This window comes from Corythoichthys intestinalis, chromosome 7 (assembly GCF_030265065.1).
Source record: "Corythoichthys intestinalis isolate RoL2023-P3 chromosome 7, ASM3026506v1, whole genome shotgun sequence".
Classification (NCBI taxonomy): Eukaryota; Metazoa; Chordata; class Actinopteri; order Syngnathiformes; family Syngnathidae; genus Corythoichthys; species Corythoichthys intestinalis.
The window spans coordinates 1,983,332-2,010,269 of record NC_080401.1 but is presented as its reverse complement, the minus strand read 5'-3'; the positions used below and the strand labels follow the sequence as shown (position 1 = coordinate 2,010,269).

At 41.8% G+C, this 26,938-nt stretch overlaps 1 protein-coding gene across 6 annotated transcripts in view; it reads left to right on the top strand.

The window, feature by feature from the left end:
* Positions 1–26,938, top strand: part of nlgn1 (neuroligin 1) — a 222,747-nt gene that overhangs the window by 157,849 nt on the left and 37,960 nt on the right. For 5 of the 6 annotated variants that reach the window (XM_057841071.1, XM_057841070.1, XM_057841069.1 and 2 more), the window contains 3 exons: positions 1,163–1,323; positions 15,210–15,366; positions 25,428–25,505. In XM_057841071.1, coding sequence (XP_057697054.1) covers positions 1,163–1,323; positions 15,210–15,366; positions 25,428–25,505 — 396 coding nt within the window. The remainder of the gene's footprint in view (positions 1–1,162; positions 1,324–15,209; positions 15,367–25,427; positions 25,506–26,938) is intronic. The other variant, XM_057841073.1, reaches the window with a different exon arrangement.

Here is a 26,938-nt window from a genome sequence, read left to right as displayed (position 1 = left end):
CAAATAAACATGTACATATCAATTATATAGATATATTTTGTATGTCTAAACTTTTAATTTTACAGCGTGTTGATGAGAGAAAGGAACTGGAGTCTCATATGGCATCAGCACGCACGCACCAATGTATGCACACACGCATGCACGCGCGCAGCGATATAATAAAACGCAGCCGTGAAAATTACCGCCGTCATTTTTATTTGCCTTGCGATAAATTGACTCATTGCATATCGCGACAGGCTTAGCAACTTCAACAAAACATGTCGTTAGTTAGTTAGATGGACTTACAAACTGGGTGACGGCGCTTTAGGTGTTTACTCACGGCCGATGTGCAGCCAAGCTTGGCACTGAAGAGACAGGCCACTAGAGTGTACTCTCCTTTGTTTCTTTGAAATAAGTCAATGTTTTGGACACTTTGGTGCGCTTTTTTGGCTTGTGCCGCTTTCGCCACTTGCATACAGAGCGTCCGACATTCTGAACTTTCCACGCATATATTTTTTAAACTCTTCATTCACTGTCGATGGGATGTTGTGCTCGTCGACGGATTCACGTCATCGATGACGTCGACTATGTCGACTAGTCGGGACAGCTCTAATTGAATTTGAATTAAAAGATTTGAATTTTAAAAAATGAATTAGGCCAATAAGAGGTTGGATTTTTGGTAATGATCACATATCAATATACGTGAGAGGAAACGCATAGCTCTGAATTACCTTGTGTTGAACTGTGCTTTTACAAATAAATTTGCCTTGCCGTGCCAATTGACTGTCATACTCTCCCTTTTTTTTTTTCTCGCACTTCAGTTCCAAACTAATAAGATTAATTTCACGATTCAGATTCCGTATTTAAAATCAATAATTCAAATACAACAATGTCATTTCAAATCAAGAAATTCAAATTATTATTATATATGATTCCATTTCAGTTTCTGATAGCATATATATATATATATATATATATAATATACAGTGGGGAGAACAAGTATTTGATACACTGCCAATGGGTTATATATATATATATATATATATATATATATATATATATATATATATATATATATATATATATATATATATATATTCATATGCTGATGGTTAAACACTGGAATAACACATTTGTAACACTGACCTGACCGTAGTTTGACCCAATTACTTTTACTCACTAGGTGCCACCGTGGGCTGATGCATCTCATGGAGATGAGATTCCCTATGTGTTTGGCCTGCCAATGATTGGACCAACTGACCTATTTCCCTGCAATTTTTCTAAGAATGATGTGATGCTCAGTGCCGTGATGATGACTTACTGGACAAACTTCGCCAAAACCGGGTACAGTTCCATAAATATTCTATCAGGATGCTACTCTTCTTCAGCAAATGAAATGTAAAGTCAAAACAAAGCTCTAAAGGGGTTGAACCTCTATAAGAGTGTAACCTTTCTCACTGTGTGACTGGGTTGTAAATTTGTATAATTTTAGGGTTCAACTGATCTAGATTCGGTAGGAGATTGGCAACAGCACTCAAAAATTTAAGACACACTGACAGAAGAACATGTAGTGGAACACAACTGTATTATTAAATTTTGGAAAAAAACCTGCAATGAAAAACTTTTTTTTTTTAAACCTAAAGAGTGACACCAAGAGTCATTGATAAAAAAATAAAATAAAATTGCGATCTAGTTGTATTGAGTTCATTTTGCCTACACTTATAAATTCGTCAAAACTTTTCTTTTATCCCAGGCAATAGTAGGTGGTTTATTTACCTGACATGTTTCGGCGAACACTTCTGCCTTTGTCAGAGGGTCACTGATGTTGGTATGACGCGTCTTTATCAGCTGATGGATGAAGGCGTGACAGGCGAGCAGAGGGCGTGACTCGCCTGTCATTCTGAGAGGCGAGTCATGCCTTCATCCATCAGATGATAAAGACGCGTCACACCAACATCAGTGACCCTCTGACGAAGGCGGAAGTGTTCGCCGAAACGTCAGGTAAATAAACCACTGACTATTGCCTGGGATAAAAGAAAAGTTTTGACGAATAAAATTGTGATCGCTTTCTTTCTTAGTCTGGTGTCAGGCCTGACCCCAAAAAAAAAAAAAAACGAAAATCTGAGATCTCAGGAAAAAAATATAACAATCCAAGGACTGCTGATAAATCCTTTTGTCCTACCCCCCTCAACGAACATAGGTAGTCAAGGAACATCAGTGTTCTAATCAGTAAATTTTCCCCCAACGCCTCTGGTGGCGTCCCGTTGTTGGGGTTCAGTCCAGGTCGCAGCAGGTAGTCTCTGATCCAAGAGTGAATCAATAAAAAAACCAAAAAAAAACAAAACAGCCACGAAATGTGCAGGTTCATTACTCAAGGTCAGTGTTGGGCACGTTACTTTAAAAAAGTAATTAGTTATAGTTACTCACTACTTCTTCCAAAAAGTAACTGAGTTAGTAACTGAATTACTCTATAGTAAAAGTAACTAGTTACCAGGGAAAGTAACTTTTTCCGTTACTTTAAAAAGAAGTAGTTGTATGTCAAAGAATTTTGAAATTTTCTGAGCAGTATTCGAGTGACCGAGTCAGCTGAATAGAGAAGAACAGACAGGTAGTTATGTTATAGAACCTTGTAATATTTATTGCACCTCACCAGAAACAGATTTATCCTACAATAAACAGGTTTGAATTGCTTACCACAGATGTCGAGGAAGGTTTGCCCCGGGACATAAATTACACTTTAAATGCACGTTCTTTCCTTTAATTTCGACCAACTTGAAATAGTGTTTATATCTCTACCTTGTAAAGGACAAATTTTCCTCTGAATGCTCTGCCATCCTATGCCTCTGCATCTGTTTGCGTGTGTGTGTTTGCCGCACGCGCTGTTCCGGTTTGTGTGTGAAAACACCGGCTCTGAATTACGTGCGCTATTAGGCTCGAGCGTTTACGTCACAGAATGGGGGATCACGTGAGATTTGACAACAACGCAGCCATATTGGAAGCAGGTCTTGCTCGCGGGACATTAAACTTTTAACTTGCCAGTTCGATAAAAGACAAACTCGTTGCTAAGGCGAAGAACAGATATGTGATGAAACCTAAGGATGTGAACAATGTTGACCCTTACGAGCAAGCCGTAGACAAATGGAGTAAAGATGTCGACGGGCTTCCACAATTACGCGAAATGGACATTCTGCTGTATTTATTGTTTGGTCTATGTTACTAAACTCATCAGCAATTCCGAAATTACAAATCGCTACAAAGCTACGAGCAGTTTTGCTTCGGATGGGTGCAGCACCTGCACATTATGACCGTATCAAACGGCAACACCATCGTTCTTGCAAAGGTAGGCAATGTGTGTTTACTATTATCATTGCCATGAACCTGAACGCACCCAAAGTCTTGGCTGACAAATAAACAGAGCAGAGTAGACTCGCTACGGTTGGTAGTTTCTTCAATTTATTCAAAGTATGTAACGCACCGCTTTTGACCGTCAGTAACAGTAACGGCGGGAAAAATAATTAGTGAGATTACCCCGTTACTGAAAAACATAACGCCATTATGTAACGGCGTTATTTCCCAACACTGCTCAAGGTACAAACAATGCAACACACCTACCAGTAATGGACTAGCAAAAATTAAAAAAAAAAAACAAATATATATTGGACTCTAATATACGTAGTGAACACCATTATTCCCCCTACAAGCACAGCTCATGTGTGCTAGAAAAAAAACGCATTGAAAAGTTCGCTAAATACACTTTTTTTTCTTTTTCGCAACTCAACATAAATGACATAAGAGAACTCTAATCACATTTTTTTTGTCCATAGCAGTCCATAACAATTGTCCGAGCTGGTTTTATCATTTTTCATGTGAATTTATCGACATTGTTTGTTTAGCACACATCGACAACTAGCCCAATTTAGCATAGGCTATATGGGAACACTCACCAGGATAGGTTTGCTTCTATACCTTTTCTCTCCTTGGCTCAATATGTACCACAGTTGTCTCCAACACCTTTTAACCCAGAATAAAATGTGAATAAACAACCTTAAATGATCAGGGAACACTATTTTGTTTTATACTATTTACATGGAAACTTCTGGAAGTTTTCCTAAGGTCTAACGTTCCCGCTCTCTCTCTCTTGCAAATGAGTGGGCGAGCAAGAGATGGCGTAGATTTTGCCGTGGTGCAATCAGGTGCATCGGAAATAATTCGACTTTATAAAACATGAATTCTCTGGTTATTTAACACTGGGTTACAAGAGCAACACAGCGACAAAAAAAATTGACTATTTAAAAAGTTATTACATCATCATAGAACATTTTTATTGTGCAAAGAATAGCTGTTCGTTCTCTAACCAGGCTTGGGTATTACCGGTAGACGGTTTGATTTATGGCAGGGTGTGGCAGGGTGACCATATTTTGATGTCCAAATAGAGGACACTCGTCCCGGCCTCGAGATACTAGAATTTTACTCGAAGTTCACTCAAAGGTGCCTATATCACTTTAATATATTTAAAGTATGCCTGCTCCGTCTGGATAGAAAAATTCAGTTGTATATTAAGAAAAAAAATTATTACCATATAGTATATAATATACTGGACTGTCTCAGAAAATTAGAATACACAATATTCTAATTTTTTGAGACAGTCCTGTGTATATACTATATACTGTGTGTATACTATATGGCAATATTTTATTTTTTTAAATATTTTTTTTACTCAAAAGGTTAGAGGTTACTCAACAGGCTTTATTCTTCCTAAATAATAATCGAACAATATAAACGCCAAAAAAACAAAACAAAACAAAACAAAAAAAAACAACGAATTAAATATTGATAAAAAATAAGAATATAATGCAGACCCATGGAAATGTATGTATGTATACAGTCTGTGACTGCGCACGCATACGCAAATTTATATCCAAAGTACAATAAAGGTATTTTCGACTTACTCTTTTGGGTACATAACTACGGTGGCCCTGAAGTGCAAAACACAACGGCAAATTAAAAAACAAAACGCCAAATTAAAAAACACAACCGCAAATCACATAACAAAATAACAAATTAAAAAACAAAACGCCAAATCACATAACACAAAAGAAATTAAAAAACAACTGCAAATCACATTAAAAAAATAAAATAAAAAAACTCAACGCCAAATTAAAAAACACAATTGCAAATATAATAACAAAAAAACATTAAAAAACAAAACGCCAAATCACATAACAAAATAACAAATTGAAAAACAACGCCAAATAAAAAAACACAACTGCAAATCACATAACAAAAAAACAAATTAAAAAACACAACTGCAAATCACAAAACAAAAAAACTAATTAAAAAACACAACGACAAATCACATAACAAAATAACAAATTAAAAAACACAACGACAAATCCGAAATGAAATTACATTTCGTCAACCGGAAAAGGTAGGGACCAGTCAAAATGTTAACTCACCGCTGATTGGATGAATCCACCGGAAACAGTACGCTCATCGTGAATTGGACGAGACGGAAGACTCGACTGCAAGACGGCGCCTACCAGCAGAGATAGATACTGCTCGCTTTTGGTTGAGGTTCAACATTTGGCCAAAAATACGTAAAACACAACGGAATTCTTGAAGTATAATGCATTGCCAGACCTGTGGAAAGCAGTTGGTGGAATCTTCACCGAATTTTTGCAGCGGCTGTGACAAGAGGCTTCGAGAAGTTTCTAATGTCAATGACGCAGAACGTCCTTCGAGTAAGTAAAACAGTGCAGTATGACTTTCTTTACCTTTGTAAAACGATACATACGTTTACCGGAGAAAGCTAACATTATTCATTCGGTTACCAGGCCTTAATAAGATTTCCTTGACATGTCCTAATTATGCACTTTCATTTTGGGAATAAAAGCATTGCGTAATGCATGCCAATCAAATGATCTACTGCATTGTTGCAGTAGATCATTGTACTACTACTACTACTACATTGTTGTTGTTGTTCTTATTTCAGAGAAAGTTGCAGCCGTTTCCCTGGAAGAAGTTCTGATGTTCACTACAGGGTTGGCAGCATTTCCACCAGCCCCTTCCACGCATCGAGTTGTTGACACTCACGGTTCCACTCGCCAACACTTGTGCCAATACATTGTCAGCTTTATTTTAAGACACATATGGTGTCTTCAAGCAAAACATGACTTTGGAATCCAGAGTTCACCTGGATTTGGGTGTTTATTATGTACTGTATTTACAATGTTTTTTGTATGACGTTTTGAGAAACATTCTATGAAATTTTTAAAGTAACAATTAACTCACTGCCATTGACAATCCTAGATGTCAAATCTATTGAAATGGGAGGGTTAGCAAAGGAATGGATGTTCATTCTGTCACCCCACCTATTTTAAATGGATTATGTGTCTGCTGGTGATATTTAAATTCACAGCAGAAGTATGAAAAGAGCCACGTGGTTATACATCTATCATTGTCAATGGCACTCAGAGTTTAGGATTTGTCTAAGTCTTTTTGCACTACTGCATGTTAGCCAAGTAGTAACCCCCTGCATCTTAAAAGTTCTGAGGTTGTGGACTCAAATGTGGCCTTGTCTGTTTAGTGTATGTTATTCTGTTTATTAATAAGCCAGTTCTCACCAGGTACTGTTGACCGGTGTTCGGCGATTCCTTACTATGCGGCGAAACATTGCTCAGCGCGCTTGCGCAAGCATTGGCACGTATGCGCACATCGGTTAGAAGTGGCGAGTAAACACTATTTTTGTTTTTTAGTACCTTTTCATTGCCTCAAAAATACTTTTTGCATGTATTACCCTTTCATACTTTTTACCATCGTGTTTTTCTGTGTCAGCTTTGAAGCAGTTGACCACATTAGTCACGTAGCGTATTTAAACTGTCCTTATTACTACATTTAAGTTTTCTTAAGGCATTTTTTTAGTACGTTCTGCTTGTATGCATCTAAACAAAAGTTGAGAGTGCAAGGTAGTACTTTGGGTGTCAAATTCGACTCATGTAGAACGTTTCGCCGATGTAGGAAATTTTGGCAGAAACTGGTACTAAAGTTCTAAAAAGCACCTAGTTTAATTTTTTTTCTCATGATTTTTAAATCTTTAATAAAGTTTTCATTGAGAGTGCCAGACTTAATTTTTAACTCATTTTTCTAGTATATATGTTTTTAAACATTCCATGTTGCTATGCATGTACTGGAAAATGGTATTCATTAACTGTACATTTTCAAGTCAGCCAATACATACAGAAATTAACTACTAAATGCACTGACCACAATACAGTGCCATGAGGACAATAATTTAAAGACCAGGGTGAATACATTTACTCGGAAGTGGCCAAAAATTTTAAATTCTTTGTGCTTAACTTTTTGGGTTTCATGATAAGTACCAGGTAAAATGTTACCATAGCAAGTTTATTGTGAGGAAAGAAAAGTCACATACTATGAGCGAGTTTCAAAAATACTACAACCCAGCTATTTCCTTCAGCGTAAAATACAATTCTGTGGGTGACTTCCAGTCCTGTGGCCACTGTAGTCAATGTTGCTGAGCAGCGTGCTGTAGGTATTCTTCAATATTTGGGTCGTTGCACAAGCCTACGGTTTGCCTTGCTTCAGGAAACACACCCAGTTCCCGCCCAACAGGAAATCAACCGTCCCTGGAACCATATATGCAAAATGAGAAAATATGATTAAGGTTTCCTTACACAGATCAAATTAGACGTCACTCTCAGACATCACTACTAAATGAGTTTAAATTGACAGCATTTCCCCCATTTTGTTTGGAAAATCAGTTTTGATGGAATCATTTAACTGCACTTCGATATATTTCAGAGTCCCAAATAATTGCTTATCAGGTGATGGAATAGTAAACTGATAGAGAGCACTTATTCTTAAGTTGCTTTACCCATGTATACAATTCACACACTTTGATAGACTAATAATGTGTATATTTTATGACGTAAAATGTGATACAATTCAACATGAAACAATTACCTATGGGGCAAGAGATAGTTCATTTGATATCTCTCTAGGACAAGATACAAGACCGCTTGGACGAATCCTGTGCTTGTTCCAGTGGTCCTTGCATTCATCCAGGTCTTTTTGTACACCAACACTGAAGCAAAATCCTAGCAGGCAGTTTGTGGCTTCCACTGAAACTTCCATAGTCTCTCAGGTCTCCAAAGAAGCTTATCCAAAACTGAGACCTGGGGATACATAAGATTTTAAGTGGCAATAATTAACCCTTATGTGAGGTGAATTAAAAAAAAAAAAAAAAGATTATAATTTGAATGACTTGCTTTTGGTATACACAATTTTGTTTAAAATGCTGTGTTCTTCTCATATACACACTCACCTTCTTCTGAACAACGACCACCAGGATTTATTCTGCTGATTGCCGATTGATGATCCATAACAGTGGGTGGATGAGCCGGCATAAGTCTAAGGCGTTGACGGAGGGCACACCGTATTGTTGCCATTGTCCCATTTTCCGTGCCGAAGTCTGTTAGCATTCTCATTGGGATGGCACAAAGACCCGTGACGCAATTAATAGAATTGCACGCGATTGCAGACGGATTGTTGTTTGTTGTGCCACAAGCCAGCCACATTATTCTTCTCGAGAATCCATACACCCAGAGCCAGGCCAAAGGGTTTATCGTAGCCATCCACGTGCCTGATGTAATTTGGCCCCGTGGAGTGGTACGTGCGTCTCACAAACCTTTTGCGAGTATGTCAATAGGACTTCATACGTATGCCCCGAATAAAAATATTCTTTTATAGCGGCAACCATGTTCGCATCTTCGGTAAGGATCATTTTGAAAGTCCAAGCCAGAAGCGGAGAAACTTCCTTCTTCATCAGTACTACGCTTTCCGGTAGATTTGTCCAATCAGCGATGAGTTAACATTTTGACTGGTCCCTACCTTTTCCGGTTGCCGAAATGTAATTTCATTCCGGATTTGTCGTTGTGTTTTTTAATTTGGCGTTGTGTTTTTTAATTTGTTTTTTGTTATGTGATTTGCAGTTGTGTTTTTTTATTTGGCATTGTGTTTTTTCATTTGTTTTTTTTTGTTATGTGATTTGCAGTTGTGTTTTTTAATTTGTTTTGTTTGTTATGTGATTTGGCATTTTGTTTTTTAATTTGTTATTTTGTTATGTGATTTGCAGTTGTGTTTTTTAATTTGCCGTTGTGTTTTTTGATTTGCCGTTGTGTTTTGCACTTCAGAGCCACCGTACATAACATTGGGTTATACAGTATACCTATTGATAATAAAAAACTCTTAACAACTGGGCAGGCTCTCTGGGAACACGTCACAGGCAGCACAGTATCGTAGTATTCTGTGCAAATTGTCAGTCAATTTCAACACACGGTTATTGTGAAGGAATACTCTTCTATGTCAATTTGGAATTTCCTTTTATTAACATAGATGACGGAACCCTGAGGCATAAGAAACACAGGTACTTAGAATCAGGGGTGAAAGTGGGCCAGAACGGTCAGGAACGCAGTTCCGGTATAAGATTCAGGGCCGGAATGCTGTTCCAATACACAGTGCTTTGATTCAGAAAATATGACTGCAACTGTCAAAACGCTATTTAAAAAAAATAAATAAATAATGCTAAAGTGCCACACATGCATTTAATCTCCAAGAGGAAAAAAATCTACTACCAACAACAGATTTACATACACAAGTGTTAACAACAAGCACCGATACTTATTATTTATTTTATTCCACGGATGGCATGGAGGTTTCCGCAGCTGCAGTTATCAGAGTCTGACGATGATGAGTCACGTCAATGTGCGAATGCACGCAGCAAAGCAAAACGCCTGGACTCATTTATCCGTTCAATTGGGTGACATACTGACATGTGATCAGCAGAGATAGTTAGCTTAAATTTTTTTTTTTTAAAAAGGTTGAATTGATGCGACAAAAAAAGGGCAAAACATGAAATGGATCAAATCTTTAAGAGCAACGAAAGAGTTGAGGAGGCATATTTATCATATTTAGTTTTATTTGCTCTGATGGGGAGGTTCAGAACATCTTAGCTGTCAATGTGCACTTTGGACTTATATTTGTTCATTTATGTTAGGCTACTTTTTCATTTCCTTATAGTTTGGAAAAAGTCATTGTTTGTGCGATCTTCAAAATATATTCCATTTCACTCTGCATAATATAAGTCATTTGTACTTATTTTTCTGAATGTATGTTACTTATATCTTTATTTTTAAAAAAGAAAAGAAAATGTTTACATTAACTTTACAACCTATCTTAAGTAGTTAAAACTGAGATTTGGCATTTAGCAAGTGAGGAAATGAGGGAAAATAAAAATTAGAAGATGGAGGTTGAAGTTATTGTTGTTTTTGTCAACTTTTATTTTGCAAATCATTGAAAAATACAATTTTGAATGAAAAATAAATATATAAAATTTCTGGCTCTGTGGCGACCTTCACGTCGGGGAGTTCCGCCAAGAAATTCTAGCCACTTTCACCCCTGCTTAGAATACAATACTAACATTCAACCAAATACAGCAACGCAAAGCAGTTACTACAAGCCTAATACAATATACTCTTTGTTTATCTCTGTGTACACCTATAACCCAATTTTCTCTTGGAGAAAAGGTTCAGCATTTACACTGCACCAACTGAATTTTCCGAGTAGCATGACATGAACGAAAGGCGCACTCATTGATTGGACAACTTTAGAAGAGGAAATACTTCCCTCCGAGAAGGGGAGGGTGCATTGAGCATGGAGATGCTGCACGTAATGCTGCATAGCATTATTTTTACATGATAAACTGTATATAGTTTTTTTTAAATTACTGTCTTTTATTTTGCAATAATAATATAACCATGCATCCGTATGTGCCAAAAAATTGGCACATACGGATGCATTGTGCTTAGCGCAGCACAACATTTGGCCGTGGTCCGTCTGTCATCTTGCCCTTAATGATTTTGAATAGCTTGCACGCATTAATTCCGCGTCCAAGGATTCCCTGCGTGTACAATCACAGTTTGGAGCCTCACACCTCCATGCTGTAACGCTGCACATAAAGTAGCAAAAGCGCACCCTGCTCCAGTTGCATTCACGAACGAAGGACGGTGCACTTAAAGCGGACCGGGACCCATGATTTTGAGTGGACCAGGTATGGTCCGTATGTTTGCCCTGGACTAGAGTTCAGGCCCAGATAGTGAAATTCCTAAACTTTATTCTTCGTCTTCTTATGTATTATTATTGTATGGGGCTCTGCCTTGCAAAGGCCCAGATAATAAAATTCTACAACTTCATTCTTCTTAATCCGCAATTTATTCTCGTTTTTTTGGTGTGCCACGCAGCCTGAACCGTTTGACTGGTCAGCACCATTCAAGTATGGAAATAATGACTGGAATTTTTGCACGACACAGGGAATTTTTCGAACGGCCCTGAAAAATTTTCCGTTTGCCTGTAAACGCCGATTTTTCGAAAAAAAAAAAAAAAAAAAAGTTCATAATGTACAGTCCCTGATAAAAGTCTTGTCGCTTATCCATTTGGTAGAAACAATTGCTAATAACCTGAATTTAAATTATTCAATTGGTTTCAGAAATGGCTCATATGAAAGCTAAGACCCTCCCGAATGATGTGGAATATACAAAAATATATTTGTTTCACTGAAAAAAGATTTATCATTTAATGAAGATATAAACGTCAAATTTTGGTAACACAAAAGTTTTGTCGCCTACAGAAAGTAGTGTGAAAATTGAAGAAAAAATGTACTTCAAATACAAAATTATGTTACATAACATAAGCGAATTTAGTCGTTGGGCTGTGAGATCCAAATTTAATATTTTGTATAACTTCCATAGGCTTGAAGGACTGCATCCATGCAGTTCAGCAAGGATTCATACAATTTATTGATGAAGTCATCAGGAACATTAAAGAAAGCAGGCTTCCATGCCTCCCAGACTTCATCAACATTCTTGGGTTTCGTCTTCCATGCTTCGTCTTTCATCCTACCCCAGACATGCTCAATGATGTTCATGTCTGGTGACTTGGGTTGGCCAGTCCTCGAGGATCTTGATTGAAGTATGCAATGGAGCACCATCCTTCTGCAGAATTTGTCCCTTTTTACGTTTAGGATTGTAAGAGGCAGCTAAGATTTGTTGATATTTCAGACTATTTATGTTGCCTTCCACTCTGTAGCTCTCTCACACACCCGTATACTGATGTAACCCCAGACCATGATTTTGCCACCACCAAACTTCACTTCAAGACCTACGGTACACTACATTCTTAATAAATACCGCTGGTACTATTACAAATAGCAATTACACATTGTTGGCGTTGGCTCTCGACCTCGTACCTTCAACGCCGCGCATTCTTTTTCTGTTCTGGAGGCTTTACTAAAAACGGAGTCGACACATAAATACTGAGAGTCTCAGGGTGCGGTCAAACAACAAACACATGTTTTAATGAATGAGGCACACACATTACAGAATCTGACTCCAATATACCGTATACCTCACATTTTACAATCTAGTGGGCGTTTACTTTACTCATTCAAACCATTGGTCAACAAGGAACAGTTCTGGGGGTTGCCTTGTAACTTCCTCTGATTGGATGAACAAAGACTTGAGTAGAATGAGGGGGGTTCATATTACGCCTTTGTGGTCTTCAAAGGACTAGATAACTGAGCTTACTCTTATGTTAAAACTAACCAAAATGTGAATGCATGATTGCTTTGACTAAGAATAAAAGGCTACATAATCCACACAAGTAAACATATAAATTTGAGTACATAACAACATGGCAAAAAAAAAAAATGGTTTATTGCTTTCTTGCCAGTTCAATATGGCTGCACGACGTCTCGGGCTGACACCTACGTTGTAATGTTGTGCTTACATGATCCTTGGACAAGATTTGTCCGTAAGTATGGTTGTTGTAAAGAATGTACATATTATGTTCGTAAGCGAAAAGTTATATTTTTTGTATGAGACGCTTTTTGTTTATGTTTAGTGAACCTGTATAGCGTGCTAAGCTAACGTTGTTGCTAATGCAATGCTTGTGTACTTTTTTTCTGTAGTTTCACTACGGTCTGAAGAGGACAGTGGTTTGAGGCCATTTTATTAATAAATCAGATGAAAAAGGAAGAAATCTGATTATTAAGGCGTCGTTCACTAGCTGTCTAGCTTTGGAAAAAGTAGACGCTTTGGAGTGAGGACAGCATAGACAGATTTAAATGACAGTAGAATGAAATGCCCACTACAGTCCTTATGTACCGTATGTTGAATGTATATATCCATCTTGTGTCTTATCTTTCCATTCCAACAAATTATTTTACAGAATATATATATAATTTACAGAAAAATATGGCATATTTTATAGATGGTTTGAATTGCAATTCATTGCGATTAATCACGATTAATTCATTTTTAAGCTGTAATTAACTCGATTAAAATGTTTTAATCATTTGACAGCCCTAATATATATATATATATATATATGTATAGCTAAAAATTGGAATAATATTATAATAACTCAATGAATCGGGTTCTAATGTGGCGGATGTATTTTGCGTGCTGTACCTGAACGCACCGCGTGGCTGATATGGCAGTGAGATAGAGAGTCTCTTTTAATGTTTTGTTGCTGCCGTCAACTGCTGCGGACAGTAGGCATGTTGTGTTGGTAAATGGTGTTACACTTATATAGCGCTTTTCCACCTTTCAAGGCACTCAAAGCGCTTTACACTATCTCGCCATTCACCTACTGGTGACGCAGCACCAGGAGCAACATGGGGTTCAGTATCTTGCTCAAGGAACCCACAACCTCTGGGTTGGGGGACGACTACTCTACCACTGAGCCACGCCACCCCGCACCCCGTGTTGCACAAGTTGATGGAATAAATGATTAGGAACCTGAGGAAGCTGGCGATTTCTCTGGGGATGTTACCACAATATTAAGTGTCGCCTTAACTTATAAAGACTATAAAAAGGAGGTCGGAGGAGGACCGTCGAGATCGTAGACATTCTACTGCTGTATTGTTGAGCCAATTCACGGATGTGCACATCATGCTCATATTTTTCTATCATTTCCATCTTCATTTCAATGGTGTCACCTTTTTTCCTTTTTCACCACCTGCACTAATCTGCTTGGAACCCGTGTTGATTTCTCTCACAAGAAAATCTGCTATACGTCGGTCTTGCGGCAAAAAAGTTTGCAATAGACGATGATTGGTCTGAGATGTTGCTTTTCTCTCTCAAAATCTGAGCTAAACTTGACTGCCGAAGAAACTTATAAATATATATTTATTTACTTTATTTACTTGTACATTTTTCTTTAAAAGAGTATTCTGTGTCAAACACCTCTATGAGAATCTCATAGTTGCAGCAGGATATAGATCTTGAAATTTTACTACCAACAAAGTGTGTACTGTATTGTATTAATGACAAAAATGTCAAGTTCCCATTATTGAAATCTATCATTTAAATGTGTATTTCAATACATCCCAAAACCTTTTCTTTAGATTTAAAATTATAACACTGTTCCTTTGATTTAAAGTTGCAAAAACCTGCGGCCAGCAGAGAGGGCCCGAGTTTTCCCATTAAATAATTTATTTAATCGGATGTCCACACCACACTTTTAAAAATATGAAAGTGAAATTATAAAAATGATAAATCTGACAAAAGTCGCCTGCAAACACATGGACCTAAAGTAACCCTCTAATATATTTGTAATCAATATTTTCTTACAATAAATGGATAATTTTAATCCCAACAGGTTTTGGGTGCAAAACAAAACTGTTGAAAAGTGTTCTGATGTTTACAGCTTGGTCCATCCCCCTGTAAATATGGTTGCTAGGTCCACAACTAGCAAAACTTTATCTGAAATAGTGGCGCGTGTAAGTGGTGCAGTGTATGCGTTAAAATTGAAAAACTCAGTCAGGGAGCCGTGGAACAGTTACAGGAAACTGCTTTACTGCTATTTGCTCCTTTGCTGTTGCCCCCAACAGAGTATGATGTTTGTAGTGTAATAAAAGAGATTCAGGTGGGGCAGTTGAAGAGAATGCACCTGATATGATTTCCAATCCCACGCGAAAGGATAGATGATGCATTTAAATCGGGGTGGGAAGGTCATGGGATGTGAGGTCGTCCATCTGTGGCACCGAGGCGTTATGAACGACGGCGGAAGTGGAGCGAAGACATTGAACTCAGGGGTCCTTCAAAACCTTTTATTCTGATTTGGGTATAATGTTTTCCTTTATTATATTTCAGGGACCCTAACCAGCCTGTGCCCCAGGACACCAAATTCATCCACACAAAGCCAAACCGCTTTGAAGAAGTGGCCTGGACACGCTACAACCAGAAAGACCAGCTTTACCTGCACATAGGCCTCAAGCCCCGTGTCAAAGAGCACTATCGTGCCAACAAGGTAGTCTACTTGTCTTTCCACTATAATGTATCAGTAGTGAACATGTACAAAATGCTACAAAAAAGACCCATTAAAATCCCTCAGAGTGCATTTTCACTTAAAAAAAATTTTTTTTTTACCTAATTGTAAAACCACTACCATACTGCTAGTTCGGCAGCCAGTAGGGAAGAGTGACTTGTGGTTCTTGCACCCTGGTTTCCCAAGTAGTTCACACCCACTAACTACCGCAAAACCCTCGCGGACGAGCACATTAGGGGTCTACCAACAGAAGCCGTCGGTGAAAAAGAACCTCGTTTCCCGCAGCAGAGAGACACAAGTCTGGTCTGGCACATAGTTCCTGGTGTACATGCATTTCGCAGCAATGGGGCTCCCTTATCTCAAAGACACAATCAACCATGTTAATGTCGCATAGGTTATGTGTGATGCTGTTAGCAAAATGATCAATCAACAGGGTGAAGGATGTCGATGCAAAAAAGGAAATCACTAAATGATTTGTTAAAATGGTAAACTTGAAACCCATCACCATATGGTCAAGCTTCCATAGGGTGGCGTCCAAAGCTGTCACATGAGCAGTGCATGATGGTTTTTTGGATTTAATCGTGTCGAGTGGCATGTTAGTGTGATTTAGCACCATTTATACATACATATAACATACAGTATGTACAAATTGGAACATCTACATTAACCCTTGAGAGTCGAAGGACACGCCGGCGCGTCCTCAGCGCACGTCGTCTTTGAAGCGCCCTCACGTTTTAATTACGTCACCCACATGCCGTTGGTTGGTCTCGTTTTAAAGTGCGGAAGTTGCGGTTTACTCTCGTTATTATTTGAAGTCAATCGACCAACTAAAACGTGAGATATTGTCGTTTAAGTTTTATAGTTTTATTGTCCTCTCAAAAAAACATTAAAACGCTGCATGGATCATTTGTTTATGTCTATATTTCCATCATTTCTTGTCCTTTTTCAAAACGGAAGCTCCATGAAAAAAACACAAATCAAACGAACCCTTTCGAAGTCACAGTGGAAGCACAAAATGCGTTTTTTAAAATAAATATAACTGCCGTGCGAGGTTCCACCGAACGAGAGGGATGAGTGTTCTGAAGCAGCGAGGTGGCGAGCGACGGCCGTTTGGATCGAGCAGCGACTTTGTGTGACTTTGAGAATGAACGGAAAACTAAATTTAGCGCAAGCAATTGTGCTTTTTGATCAACTTGAGGAAGAGGATGGTCCAAATTCGTCGTCATCGTCTTCTTCGGAAGAGTCCTCCAGTGAAGATGGTGACGGATTTCAACACGTGGGTGACGCCATCGACGAGCAGAGGTAAGCAAACTCACTTTTTTTTTTTTATGCTGAGAAAGTTTCTTTTGATATTGCAAGACAAAGTTAATTTTGATGCAATATAAGCGTGTGTTTGTGTATATAATAATAAAATTTGCATATCAGATCAAAGTCGTACGTGCACTGTGTGTATCCAAGGCAGGAATTTATAATTGTGGTGATCTTCTTTCTATATGAAGATTAGGGATGTAGCACATATTCAGCTATGGTATTCTGTCTATTGTCACACATATAGATTTCCATTATTATTTATTGCTGTATATATTTTTATTTTATACTTTATTATTTTCATAAATACTGACTTTTTTTCATGTATATTTATAGTGACAATGAAAGTAAAGTGAAATGAAAATGGAAGGGTGGAAGGGTGGAAAGAGGACCGACACCCCATGGAAGTGTGGGCTGTGTGATGTGGCCCTGTGTCGAATTCCAGGACGAAACTGCTTTTCGGAGTGGCATGCCTGAAAAAAATTTAACTTGTTTATTGTAAATATTTTTGAAAATACTTTTTTCCCCCCAATGTTTTATATATATATATATATATATATTTTTTTTTTTTCCCACAATCAGTCTTCTGAGTTTGTGTATATAAATGTGTGTTCAAGAAGCTTGATTGTGTGTACATAGTTTTCATCAGGTGATGGGCCGCAATACCTAAACTCATAAAGAGATGGCCTCTAAACACTTTTTGTGTTAGATGGTATATATTTTTTCACTGTTCGGTCTGCTGTATATAACCTGTTTTGACTAGAGCATGTATAAAGGCAAAAAACGCCTATGGCTATACCTGTTGTTTATGTTGAATTGTCAAATATAAGACTATTTATTCTAAAATTTTTTTGGTTGAATGTTCATCCTAACATGTTGAATAAATATTACAAAGTTTCAAAACGGTTCGTTACGCATGTTTGGTTGTCAGTTGGACATCAATATTAAAAATTTTGACAAAACGATTTTGGAATTTTTGGTCTTTTCGGGCCCAAAATGATTATTTATAATTGGTCAGTGAAGGAAACAACAGTTTGGACATGAAGTTCAAGGTGTCACAAAAAAAGGGACCAAACCAGGCCATCGTAAAAAATTCTTTCTTTGAAATATAAAGGCAACTTCAAAGGCATGCAAAATCAGACAAAATAGGCCCAGACCTTAAAGGGTTAAATTAATGTTAAAATAAATAAAATAAAAAATAAATAACTGAAATATTTAAAATAAAATTGCAATAAATAGAACTTACAGACTAAACCCACAGCCACAGCTCGAAAAAAAAAATCGCTAATACGGTATAATGGAAAATTATGGTCTGCACATCCTCTGAGTACTTTCCCTGTTACTCTGTCTGGACCAGCAACCTTCCTGGGGTTCACTGACTGTAGAACGTGCCTCACATGAGGCTCCTCTATGGTGAAGGAGGCGGTGCTGGGTCTTGAAAGGGGTGGGGGCAGGGCTGGAGTGGGTAAGTGTCGCCGTGGTGATTCAAACCGGGCGAAGAAGCAGTTCAGCTCCTCCGCCAGCAACTTGCTCAGGTCTCCTGATGTGATGTCCCAGCCCCGGAAGTTGGTGATGTCCTGCAGGCCCCTCCACCCCTCCCGTAGTCTGTTGCTGTTGAAGTGGGACTCTATTTTCTCCCGTAGTCCACTTTGGCCTTTTTAATTCCCTTATTCAGGTCAGCGCGAGCCATGCTGTAGAGAGCACAGTCTCCTGAGCTTTGAGGAAGGAGCAGACCTGGCTGGTCATCCAGGGCTTCTGATTTGGGAAGACCTTGAAGGTTTTTTCCACAGCTGCAGTTCCTATACAGAACTTAATGAAGTCCAGTACAATCCCTGTGAATGTTTGCAGGTCCTGTAGTGAGTGAGTGCTTTCTCAGGCCAGGTTGTAATAGTCTTTGTGGTAGGCCTGAGTCTGCGTCTGAGGGGGCTGTATGCAGGAATGAGTAGTAGGGAGAGATGATCTGACTGTCCCAGGTGGGCTCTGTAGCCATGCGGTCCAAAGTGTTTCCCCCTCTCGTTGGGCATTTAACGTGCTGGTAGATCTTAGGGAGTACTTCTTTTCAGATTGACCCTATTGCATTTCAGTGCAGACTTGAGTTGAGTATGGTGACAGCTCTTGGAAAGAAACTCTCTGTCTCAGTCTGTTTGCAAACACCATAGCCCTCTCACCATTGGCTCGGAGGTGGTGGAGAGGGTCAGCAGTTTTAAGTTCCTGGGGGTGACCATGGCAGAGGACCTATCCTGGAACAATCACATTGCCTCAGTAGTTGGTAAGGCCCAACAGCGTCTCTTCTACTTGAGGAAGCTGAGGAACTACAACATCCCCAGACCGCTGCTGGTGAACTTCTACAACTGTGCCATCAGCAGCGTTCTGAACTATGCATTTCTAGCTTGGTACGCAGGCGCCACCAAAGCAGACCAACAGGCACTCCAGCGGGTGGTCACAACAGCAGCGAAAATCACTGGGACCCCCCTCCCAGAGATAAGTAAGACATACAACACACGCTGTCTAAACAGAGTGCAGAACATCCTGCGGGATAAACACCACCCTGCCCATTGCCTGTTCTTCCTTCTACCCTCAGGTAGAAGGTACAGATCAATGAGCAGCCGTACTAAAAGATTTGCTAACAGTCTGTACCCTCAGGCGATAAGACTGCTGAATTCACAAGTACACTGAAATTGCTGCTATGGTTATACTGTCATTAATACGCACTTGACACTGCGGGGTGCGGGGGGGGGGGGGGGGGGGCGCATGAATGGTTATGTAAATTTATCAATATTTATTATTATTTATGGTGGGATTGTGGGGGCACTGGGGACACTTTACCTTTATATTGCTCTGCACCAAGCACTTTAATGGAAACTAACCCATAGTATTATTGTTGGAACTCCAATCTGAATTTCGTTGTTATCTTGACAATGACAAATAAACTCTGAATCTGAATCTTTTGGCTGGTATGACCCTGTAGCGCCTGCCAGACGACAACAGGTTGAAGAGGTGGAAGCTGGGATGTGTATAGCCTTTTATGATGCTCCTTGCCCTTTTCTAGGCACCTAGTGTTAGGGCCTCTGCCCCTCCTTCCTAATTACAGGTCAGATGGGTGGAGCGGCCGCAGCTGTGAGCAGTTAAAATCTGCCAGCTTTAAAAGCCCAGCGGACGCACCACCACGTTGCCAGAACAACTCGTCTAGTTCTGCTGTCAGTTGTATCCCGCCTTACTTACATTTTTGTATACTATTTTCGGCTGACGATTTTTTGCTTTCGTCCCAGGACCTGTTTGTGCACGCCTCTTGTCGGATCTCCATGCCTGATTCCCCCTCGAGCTTTGCCTGCCTCTCGTCGGTCTGGATCTAGCCAGCAACGCTTGAACAATAAACAAAAACATTTGGTTTTCACAGCCTGTCGTCCTGTTGTCTGCTTTGGGATCCTCTCCCATCCATGAACCCTAACAGTTTGATCTGGCCAAATGGATCCCGCGGACAACGCCAGCTGTCCGCCCGCATGGCTGGACGGACACCATCAAGCCATTCAGCACCTATACGAAATGGTAACGAACATCGGGGACACACTCCAGGCCGTCCAGGCACGGCTTATGTCGCTCCCTCAACCGGATCGTCCGGTCGAACCACGCACACGCCTGTCACTGAACTTTCCACCCGCCACAGCCGATCTCCGCTAGCCTTACGTTCCCGCCCAGGCTCCCTATAGCGGCGACCTCGGAACCTGCTGGGCATTTCTCGTGCAGTTTAGCCTGGTGTTTGAACAACAGCCGTCTACTTAACGGGATGAAAAGGCGAGGATAGCCTATCTGATGGGCTGCCTTCGTGGCGTCGCCTTGGAGTGGGCTTCCTCCGTGTGGGAGCAGGATTCTCCCGTGTGCAATTCCTACGTCGAGTTCACGGAGGAAATGGAGAAAGTCTTCGACCACCCTGTTCGTGGCCAGGAAGCCACTAAGCGACTCATGTCGGTACGCCAGGGAGCCCGGAGTGTCCCCGAGTTTGCCGTGGAATTCTGAACGCTGGCGGCTGAGATCCGTTTTAATGACGAGGCGCTACAGGAAGTATTTACCTGTGCTCTCAGCGAATCTCTCAAAGATTAACTGGCCCCGCAAGATGAATCCCTCTCGCTCGATCGTTTGATCGAACTGTCAATTAAATTGGACAATCGGCTATGGGAACGCCAGCGACAGCGTCGGGAGCAACTGAAGACTCCTCACGCCCGTGTCTCTCTCCCGTGGCTGTTTCCACCTCCTGGCCAGCGCTACGTTTTTGCGCGCATGCGCGTCTCCTGCTGACAACCCGGAGCCTATGCAACTGGGCCGAACCAGACTAACACCTGGAGAACGTGAGCGAAGATTCAATAGCAGATCATGCATCTACTGTGGAACCCGGGAACCTTCGCGATTGCCCAGTACGCCCGGAAAGGCCAACAGACTCACCAGTAGCAGAGGGGCTACTCGTGAGCCACATGAACAATATTACCGCTCGCCAACTTCAACTCCCAGCTGCCCTCTCCTAGAAGAGCCAGTCACGCACAGTCACCGCCTAGGTGGACTGTGGCTCAGATGAGAACTTCATAGATGGGGAACTTGTCCAACAGTTGGGGCTTGTGACACATCTTCTCTCGGCACCTTTACAAGCCACCGCTTTGGACGGCCCAGTCCTGTTTCAGGTGACTCATCAGACGGAAGCCATCAACCTCCTCACATCGGGTAATCACCGGGAGGTGACCCCTTTCCTTGTTTTCAAGAGCCCTCGCACCCCCCTCGTCCTCGGGCTGCTGTAGTTGAGGAGACACAATCCGTCCATTGACTGGATCCCACCCCAAAATAACCGCCTGGAGCCCGAATTGCCATGCTCACTGTCTCAAATCCTCCCTGACGCCGTCTTGCCCTGTCCGGGAAGCTGAGCAACCAGACCTCTCTGCGATACCCGAGTGTTACCATCATCTCGGGCAGGTCTTCAGTAAGGAGCATGCAGTTTCGCTCCCTCCACACCGCCCGTACAACTGCGACCTCCTGCCAGGAGCAGCCCTCCCCAGGGAGCGCCTGTTTTCCATCTCTCAACCTGAGAGGGAAGCGATGGAACAGTTCATCAAGGAATCCCTGGCAACGGTTGTTATACGGCCGTCCTCTTCACCAGTGGCTGTGGGGTTCTTCTTCGTGCCGAAAAAAGATGGCGGCTTACGTCCCTGCATCGATTACCGGTCCCTGAACGATATCACTGTGAAGAATAAATATCCTCTCCCGCTCATCGATTCCACCTTTACACCCCTCCAGGAGCCACTATATCTTCCAAACGCGATCTCCGCAACGTCTACCACCTTGTCCGCATTCGAGAGACGGATGAGTGGAAGACCGCGTTTAACACACCCCTGGGTCACTATGAATACCTAGTCATGCCATTTGGTCTCACTAACGTCCCCGCGATATTCCAGAACCTTGTGAATGATGTTCTCGGTGAAATGATCAATCGGTTCGTGGTGGTCTACCTAGATGACATCCTGGTCTACTCTAACACCCAACTTAATCACTAGCGTCATGTCCGCCAGGTGCTCCAGGGTCTACTCGAGAACAAGCTCTTCGTTAAGGCAGAGAAATGCGAATTCCACGTCCCCGGGACCACCTTTCTTGGCTACATCATCGGCAAAGGCCAGTTACGCATGGACCCAGCTAAGGTCTCAGCGGTCCAGGATTGGCCACTTCCTACAGACCGAAAACAGCTCCAGCGCTTCTTGGGCTTTGCAAATTACTACCGTCGGTTCAATCGTAACTATAGTCGGATTGATGCTCCTCTCACTGCCCTCACTTCCACAGCCACACCATTCCACTGGTCACACACTGCCAGTATGGCATTACACGAACTCAAGACCCGTTTCACCACAACTCCTGTGTTAGCCAATCCTGACCCAGCACTTCAATTCATCGTGGAAGTGGATGCCTCTGAGGTAGGAGTGGGTGCTGTGTTGTCCCAGCACGGGGCCGACGGCAAGGTTCATCCTTGCGCCTTTTTCTCCCGTAGGCTGTCCCCTGCCGAAGGTAATTACACCATCGGCGATAGGGAATTCCTTGCTATGAATTTGGCCATGGAGGAATGGCACTATCACCTGGAGGGGGAATCAATCCCGTTTGTCGTACTCACCGATCATAAAAACCTAGAATACCTCAAATCTGCTAAATGCCTCAACCCGCGTCAAGCATGGTGGGCCTTGTATTTTTCCCCGTTCAATTTCACCTTGTCCTATATTCCAGGTTCCAAGAACACAAAACCCGACGCCCTGTCCCGGCAATTCCAAAAGAGCCAATCCCAAGAAGAACCTCCGAATATCCTCCCGCCAACCTGCTTCCTCACCTCGGTGGAGTGGGAAATTGAAGCCAAAGTTAAATAAGCACACAGAGCGCACCCAGACCCTCGTGAGGGGGACCAGTCAAACCTTTTTGTTCCTCCAGACCTTTGTCCCAAGGTACTGGACTGGGCGCATTCATCACACTTGTTTTGTCATCCTGGCATTAGGAGAACACTGGCGGTGCTACGCCAGCGGTTTTGGTAGGCCACCACGGCGACGGACACCTGATCATTCATCTTTGCATGCACACGTAGCAAGACGACCACCCGACCTAGTGCTGGACTCCTACGGCCATTAACCATCCCGAACCACCCTTGGTCGCATATCGCCCTGGACTTTGAAACCGGTCTCCCTCTGTCCAAAGGCAACATGGTAATCCTCACTGTGGTGGATAGATTTTTCAAGGCAGCCCACTTCATCCCTCTCCGCAAGCTTCCTACCACCTCAGAGACAGCTGACCTCCTCACACGAAACATCTTCCGTCTGCATGGCATTCCAGCTGATATACTGTAGTTTCAGACCGGGGACCGCAGTTCACCTCCCAGGTGTGGAAGGCCTTTTGTTCAGCATTGGGCATTGAGGTGAGTCTTTCCTCCGGCTATCACCCACAGACAAATGGACAGTGCGAGTGCACAAACCAACAACTAGAAGCTGCCCTCCAATGCACCACGCAGGCCAATCCTGCCTCCTGGAGCGACCAATTGCCATGGAGTACGCTCACAACTCCCTTCCAAACTCCTCACCCGGTATATTCCTGTTCCTCTGCTCCCTTGGCTACCAGCCCCTGTTATTCCCCACACTGGAAAAGGACATCACTGTGCCCTCAGTCCAGGCTCGCATCGACCGGTGCTCCCAGGTCTGGAACCAGGCCCGCACTGCACTTCTATGGGCCTCACTAGAGTCCTGCACCCAGTCCAACCGTCGCCGCACGCCAGCGCCGGTCTACACCGTGAGCCACCGCGGCAGGAGGCGTCAGTACCTCGTGGACTGGGAGGGCTATGGTCCTGAGGAGCGCTCCTGGGTCCCGGTGGGTGCTCCCGGGCCCTCATCCGGGATTTCCACTGCGCCCATCCCGATCCTCTCCGTCGGTTGTCAGGTGGAGCTCGTGGGGTGGGGTGGGGGGAGTTCTGTTAGGGCCTCTGCCCCTCCTTCCTAATTACAGGTCAGACGGGTGGAGCAGCCACAGCTGTGAGCAGATACAATCAGCCAGTTTTAAAAGCCCAGCGGACTCACCACCACGTCGCCAGATCAACTCGTCTAGTTCTGCTGTCAGTTGTATCCCGCCTTACTTACATTTTTGTCTACTATTCTCGGCTCACGATTTTTTGCTTTCGTCCCAGGACCTGTTTGTGCATGCCCCTTGTCGGATCTCCACGCCTGATTCCCTCTCGAGCTTTGCCTGCCTCTCGTCGGTCTGGATCTCGCTAACAACGCTCGAACAATAAACAAAAACATTTGGTTTTCTCTACTCCTGTGCAGTTTGAGTGCCACACTGACACAGCATAGGTAGAAGGTCACCAGCGGGTTGGTGTCGAGTTTCTCCTTCCTGAGTAGTGTCAGGAAATGTCTTCTTTGCTGCACCGTCTTAACCAGTGCAGTGGTGTTGGTTGCCCAGGAGAGGTCCGCATAGATGTGGACCCCAAGGAATTTGAAGGACTCCACTTGCTCCATGCTTTTGCTGTTGATGTAGAGGGAGCAGGGGTGTTTTTTTTGTCGTTGGACATCCAGGATGAGCTCCTAAGTCTTGGAGACATTCAGTGCCATGTTGTTGAAGGCGCACCACTCACTCAGTCTGAGTCCCGTCTGTGATCATCCCCAGCACCGTCTGGGAATTTCACAATATCGTCTTCGTGGGTGGGTCATCGGTGTAGAGTGAGTAGAGTAGTGGACTTGGCACACACCCTTGAAGCGAGCCGATGCAGGTTGTGCAGGTGGAAGAGAGGTGGGGACCAGGCTACACGTGCTGGGGTCGGTTGACCAGAGTCCTTGATCCAGTGCCAAGTTTAAGTCACAGGTTGGCTAACTTGGAAATAAGAATTTCCAACTTTAATCGATGAAGAGCATTTTGACATAGCTCTCTTTCTTCTCAAGGAAAGAGGCTTCATTGCCTCTTCTGTGGATCTGTTTGCAAACTGATATTGGTCCAGGGTGGGGGCAAGACAGGCTTTGGGTGAGGGGATGGGAAAACAAGGGTGTGAAAGTTTACTAGTCCAGTCCTTTTCTTTCTTGAATTTTTTTTGGGTTTCTTTAGGTATTTTAAAACATTTTGATCAACAGCCTAATTTTTACAACTGATTCTTTTCCATTATGGTGCTGTTACGGCACGTAACAGATCAAATGATGCTTTGTTTATGTCCTTTGTTCTCATTAAATGTTGTTTTTTCCCCTCAGGTTAATTTATGGTTGGAACTGGTTCCTCATTTGCATAGCCTTAATGATGTCACTCATCTTATCCCCACGACCACCAAGGTAAGTTTTTTGTTCCTTTATCACTCTCAATTTTTTATTTATTTTTCTGCTAATTTTAATTCACGGTAGGCCATGCATCCTAAGAAAAACAAAACCAACAGAAAATTGATATCTGACATGAGGAGGATGGCAATAAATCTTATGGCATGAGTATTGATACTAAAATGTAAATACTTCCGGTACCAAGGGGCCTCATTTATTGAAGACGCGTGTCGGTTTCTTGCTCAGTTTCATTAAGCATCTCGTATGATCCCAGAAAAAAAGGACACGTGCATCCAAACTTCATCCTCAAATTCAATCAATTATGCTAAATTCAAAGGTCTGTATGAGTATTGATGAGTCTAGCTGGAAAATGTTCACAGTACCCAAATGCCAGGAAGCATGGAAACCAAAGGAACACAGGAGTTGGTGCAAAACCTCCAAGTATTTATGAATTAACCAAAAACTTATTATTTTTATAAATATTTTCATATAAAAGTACAAACAAAAGGGAAAAAAAAAACACTTTTCTGAGATGAAGCCTCATGAGGCTGTCAACTAGTGATGGCAGCTTGAAACTGAAACTCCGAAACGTGCGCCGAACCGATGACGTACAGTATATTTATATTGGACCACTGCTCCGGAGCTTGCTTCAAACCACGTGACATATGAGCTATGAAACAGGAACTGTTTCAGTTCTTGAATGAAACAACCCTGTCTGTTCATAATCCAATCAGATGGGTCACAGAGAGTGGCTGTCTTGATTCTGACAAGTGACTGGCTGAGGTGATTTGAATTAAAGTATCTCATTATTTCATAACGGCGCGAACAAATGTTAAATTTGCAGATTGGTGTTGTCGTGGTTCGTGTGCGTTTTTGCAGTTGACTTACTGAGAAATCTATTTTGTTTGATCGTTAACGAGCAAGCTAGGAAGAGAGGTCGTTCTGAAATGTGGGAACACTATGATCTCATCGCTCCTGATAAGGTACGTGCGCTGTCTTTAATCACGTAACATAAGTAATGTCATTTTAAAAGGTTACATTGCTAACAAAATTAAAGTTCAGTATCGATACTCTGGCCAGAGATGCGTCTGATACTAGGAAGGTTTCAAGGAATGCCTCAGCAGATGCAATGAAGGAGGTGCAGCGATACTTTACTGATCTACCAATGGAAAGGGCCGAAAACCCACTACTTTACTGGGAGAACCATCAGAATGTGAACCCTCATTTATTCCATTTGGCAAAACATTTTTTGTACACCAGCATCATCTGTTTCCTGTGAGCAAGTATTTTCTAAATGTGGTGAAGTAAGCAAAAAAGAAATTCACTCAATCCAAAAACTATGCAGGTAATAATGTACCTCAATAAAAATCTTTGAATGTTCACCATCCTACATAATGACCATAGTAACACAAGCACACTGCAATATTTCCCCCCACATTGCTCACATCAGT